This window comes from Diachasma alloeum, unplaced genomic scaffold (assembly GCF_001412515.2).
Source record: "Diachasma alloeum isolate Michigan unplaced genomic scaffold, Dall2.0 Dall_scaffold_00530, whole genome shotgun sequence".
Lineage (NCBI taxonomy): Eukaryota > Metazoa > Arthropoda > Insecta > Hymenoptera > Braconidae > Diachasma > Diachasma alloeum.
In genome coordinates, this window is record NW_021680662.1 from 104,766 (window position 1) to 108,946 (window position 4,181).

Sequence of the window (4,181 nt, forward strand, 5' to 3'; positions counted from 1 at the left end):
CCGGCATAAGCTTATTTTCATGACGGGCATCACCAAAATGTTCCATCAAATTCGAGTTCATCCGGATGATTGGCCGCTTCAACAAATTCTCTGGACCAACTCAAATGGAGCTATCATCACATATCAACTCACTATAGTTACGTATGGCATAAGGTCAGCTCCATTTCTCTCCATGCGTGTCCGGCTCCAGCTCGTCGAGGATGAAGGATGCAAATATCCCCTCGCAGTGGAACCGCTCATCGAAGGACGATATGTTGATGATATATGCGGAGGGGCTGATTCGGATGAGGAACTCCTTCGAACAGCTCATCAGGTACTCAACTGTGCTCTGAGACCTGACAGCACCTCTCAAGAACAACGATCCATCAAGGACAAGGGATCACTCACCAAGATCTTGGGAGTCTCATGGAATCCAGGCACGGACAGATTCACGTTCTCTTTGCCGGAAACTGAATCAATCACAAAGAGGGTCATCTCATCGAAAATAGCTCGCCTCTTCGACCCACTCGGATTTCTAGTACTAGTGGTGATTAACGCCAAGACCTTGCTACAATCTCTTTGTATAGAAAAATTGGGATGGGACGAACCAGTTTCTTCGACAACTGCTAAACAATGGGAACGATTCAGGAACGAACTCACACAGTTGTCGAAGATCACTATGCCTCGGTGGATTGGACTGATCACGGACTTCGTCATGGAAATACACTGATTCTGCGAGGCATCCTAAGTGGCGATGTCAGCCGTGGTTTATCTCAAGGTATATCACCACGATGAACCTCGAATCACACTGGTCTGCTCCAAAATCAAGGTTGCACCGCTCAAGCGGCTGACAATCCCACGTTTCGCACTCACTACAGCGCTGCTTCTTGCCAAATTGGTCAAGTATGTTCAGGATCAACACAACCTCACGAATACTCCTACCTATCTCTGGACGGACTCATCGGTCATGCTCCTCTGGATTAGCTCACATTCATCAAGGGGGGACGAATTCGTGAAGAATCGGGTATCACTCATCCAGGAGCTCACTCAGTATGCTCATTGGCGATTGGTACCAGACAAGGCGAATCCTGCAGACTGCGCTTCTCAGGACCGTCTTGGCTCCATCACGACAGCTTATCATGGCCTACTCACGTATTAGAAAAGGACCTCAACGTAGACCTCGAGGGACAACCAGGAGATGTACTACATGTGCACGTGCAACCACTTGCTCTTTGGGATCTCATCGACAGATATTCATCTCTCAACCGTCTACTCAGGGTCACCGCAATCTGCCGAAGATTCATCGCTCGGCTTAGGAGAGTTCCGAACTTTTCTCTCCATCATCCACTCACTCTCGGTGATCTTGAAGAGGCCCGCATCATCTGGATCAAGCTCACTGAGGCCGCTCACCTCAAGGACCAACTCCGGACCATCTCACCTGGTGAGAGATTCACTAAATCTCACTCTCTCAACAAGCTCACATCCTTCATTCATCACCAAGGGGTCTTAAGAGTTGGAGGTCGGCTCCAGTTCGTTCATATCAATCCAGAGAGCAGAAATCTGGCAATCCTTCCGAAGGAATCTCAACTGGCCCAATTACTCATCGGACAAGCTCATCTTCAAACGCTCCACGGGGGCACTCAACTCACACTCAGCCAGCTCAAGAGGAGCTACTGGATACTCGGAGGCCGGGCACCAGTACGCTCCTTCATTCTCAGGTGCATAAAATGCGCTCGCCAACGTAGAGCGCGCGCTCAACAGCTCATGGGCCAGTTGCCACCAGCTAGACTCACCCCCGCTCGAGCCTTTCTCAACACTGGAGTCGACTATGCCGGCCCAGTGTCTCTCAGGTCATGGAAAGGGCGGGGTCACACATCGTACAAGGGCTGGGTGGCAATCTTCGTCTGCATGACCACCTCAGCGGTTCATCTCGAGGTCGTGTCAGACTACTCAGCGGAAGGATTCATCGCAGCCTATGGTCGGTTCACGAGTCGTCGTGGGATCTGTAAATCCTTGTTCAGCAATTATAGGACCAACTTCCTCGGCGCGGATAGCGAACTCAAACGGCTCTTCGCATTAAGATCATCAGAATAAAGACAGCTCGACCCAACTCCTTATCAACGATGGAAATCAATGGTCGTTCAACCCTCCAGGTGCACCTCATTTCGGAGGAAAATCGGAAGTGGCGGTAAAGTCGGGGAAGTTCCATCTCAACCGTACCATCGGCGAGGATCTGCTCACCTTCGAGGAACTCACCATCTTCCTGGCCCAGATCGAAGCTGTACTCAACTGGCGACCATTGCAACCGCTCATTGATGACCCTGAAGACTGCTCAGCCTTGACACCAGGTCTTTTCCAGATTCTGGATGAGTCGTGGGGTCAGGCTCCCACGACTCATCCAGAACCATAATTGGAACAGATCAACATCTCACGACCCCAGGTAGCAGCTCATTAAACAAAGACTTCAAGTATTCTGGAAGAGGTGGTCCACTGGATTTGTTCAACGGCTGCAATCAATATCCAATGGCACCACCCGACTCACCAAATCAAGATCGGCTCCCTGGTTCTACTCACTGACGAGAGATTTCCGCCAACCAAATGGCCGCTCGCCCGAGTGACTGCTCTTCACCCAGGCCAGGACGGACTCACCAGGGTTTTCTTCATCAGGACAGCTCAGACGACGCTGACGGGACCCATCGCCAAGCTGGCTCTCTTAACCATCTCACCATACGAAGAGTAGAATCAGGTCAGCTCACCGGCGACGGCTCACGGCCCTTCACGTCTGGATTTCAACAACCGCTGAAGTTAGGAGTGAGGATGCGGAGATCGAAGTCCGGATAGGATTTACGACATTTATGAACCTGGAGACCCTCATGCTTGGCCAGCAACCGATCATCGGACAGTTCAATGGTTAAATAGAGAAAACCTTTATCGGGAAACTGATCTTTTCTTTATATTATAGCTCACCCTCATAGACCATCTCATCAGCCAACCATGGTTGCTGATCGTGGGGAAGAATGTTTGAAATCGGTCGATATTCCCGGGCCACTAGGCCCAGTTCAGCTCGGAGTAATATTGGCTCGGTCCCAGCACCTGACGGGACGATTCACCGTTGCCGACCGACACATCTTCGTTTTTCACACCTCATACTCACTTGCGTTGTGAACGTCCTGCCGTACACCACGTGTATTTAATTTACCGTTCGGTTACATAACCTATTGTTCGCTCAATTGTTTCTTATCAATTATAGTTCGGCTCAACCTTAATTGTCAGTGCACAGCTCAATTAGTTATTATTAATTGCATTATTTTTGTGCATTATTGACTCTGTTAATACATTAATTATAGTGACAACATACTGTGAATTTTTGTGGAAACCACGTGCACGTGCAGTGGTTTATTGTGACCCGCTCGCCCTCTCCCGAAAATGTGTATGAAGCTCGGTCATCCCTCAGCTATTGCACCGATTCCGAGCCAATCATCAAACAGACAGAATTCTCCGTTTACTATGTTCCATCTTCGGATGTATTATTTCCACTAAATAAGGATTGACACAGTCATATTCATTTCCTATTAGAGACAATAATGATTTGTTGTAAGTGCTATTGATGATAGAGAGCTACGAAACCTTTACGTTAATTACATTATTTCCGTTATGGAAGACATCTGCTGGTGCTTAAACTTTTAACGGCAGAACCTTAAGAATTGTCGCACTTCGTACATTGTTGAATTAAGAATCAAGCTTCTGAGACTTGAGAAAATTTATTTGAACGTGGTGTAGATAAAAAGTGCCAAGTGTTCATATTGAGTATTTCAAAAACCGCGCAACGTACTTTGGTCTTGTCAATTTTCTTTAATATTAAAAAAAATCTCTCATATTTACACTTTTATTTATCGACATTGTGTAGAAAATCACACATTTTATGACCGTCCCTATCAGCGACAAATACAAATTTGCAATATTGAGTTTACATTGATATGGCCACATTTGCGAAACCTTCAAACGTACAAGTGACTAAGAAAAGGGCTGGATTTGTAGCTCAGTCTTCTAAAAAAAAGTCTATCGTCCTTCGGCATAATAAATTCACCCCCAAGAACTTGACACCCTTTCTGATTCCGCAATTTTTTTCCAATTTTTCCTTACCAATCAGCAATAAATGAAGTATTGTGTATAATACGACAACAACGTATCGAAAAACTTAC

The 4,181-nt window shown here is 47.0% G+C and overlaps 1 protein-coding gene across 1 annotated transcript; it reads left to right on the plus strand.

Moving 5' to 3' along the window:
- Window positions 1-612: 612 nt before the first annotated feature.
- Window positions 613-2,389, plus strand: LOC107042845. The gene is made up of 4 exons (XM_015264048.1): window positions 613-757; window positions 809-882; window positions 964-1,984; window positions 2,133-2,389. Exons 1-4 carry the CDS (start codon window positions 613-615, stop codon window positions 2,387-2,389), a joined length of 1,497 nt encoding a protein of 498 aa, XP_015119534.1.
- Window positions 2,390-4,181: the final 1,792 nt, after the last annotated feature.

Bases quoted from the DNA above. Each gene is read 5' to 3' on its own strand.
- LOC107042845 (XM_015264048.1), top strand. From the start codon at position 613: ATGGGAACGATTCAGGAACGAACTCACACAGTTGTCGAAGATCACTAT. The intron at 758-808 runs GTATATCACCAC...TCCAAAATCAAG, and splicing joins CAGCCGTGGTTTATCTCAAG to GTTGCACCGCTCAAGCGGCT. The intron at 1,985-2,132 runs GTAAATCCTTGT...TCAACCCTCCAG, and splicing joins CACGAGTCGTCGTGGGATCT to GTGCACCTCATTTCGGAGGA.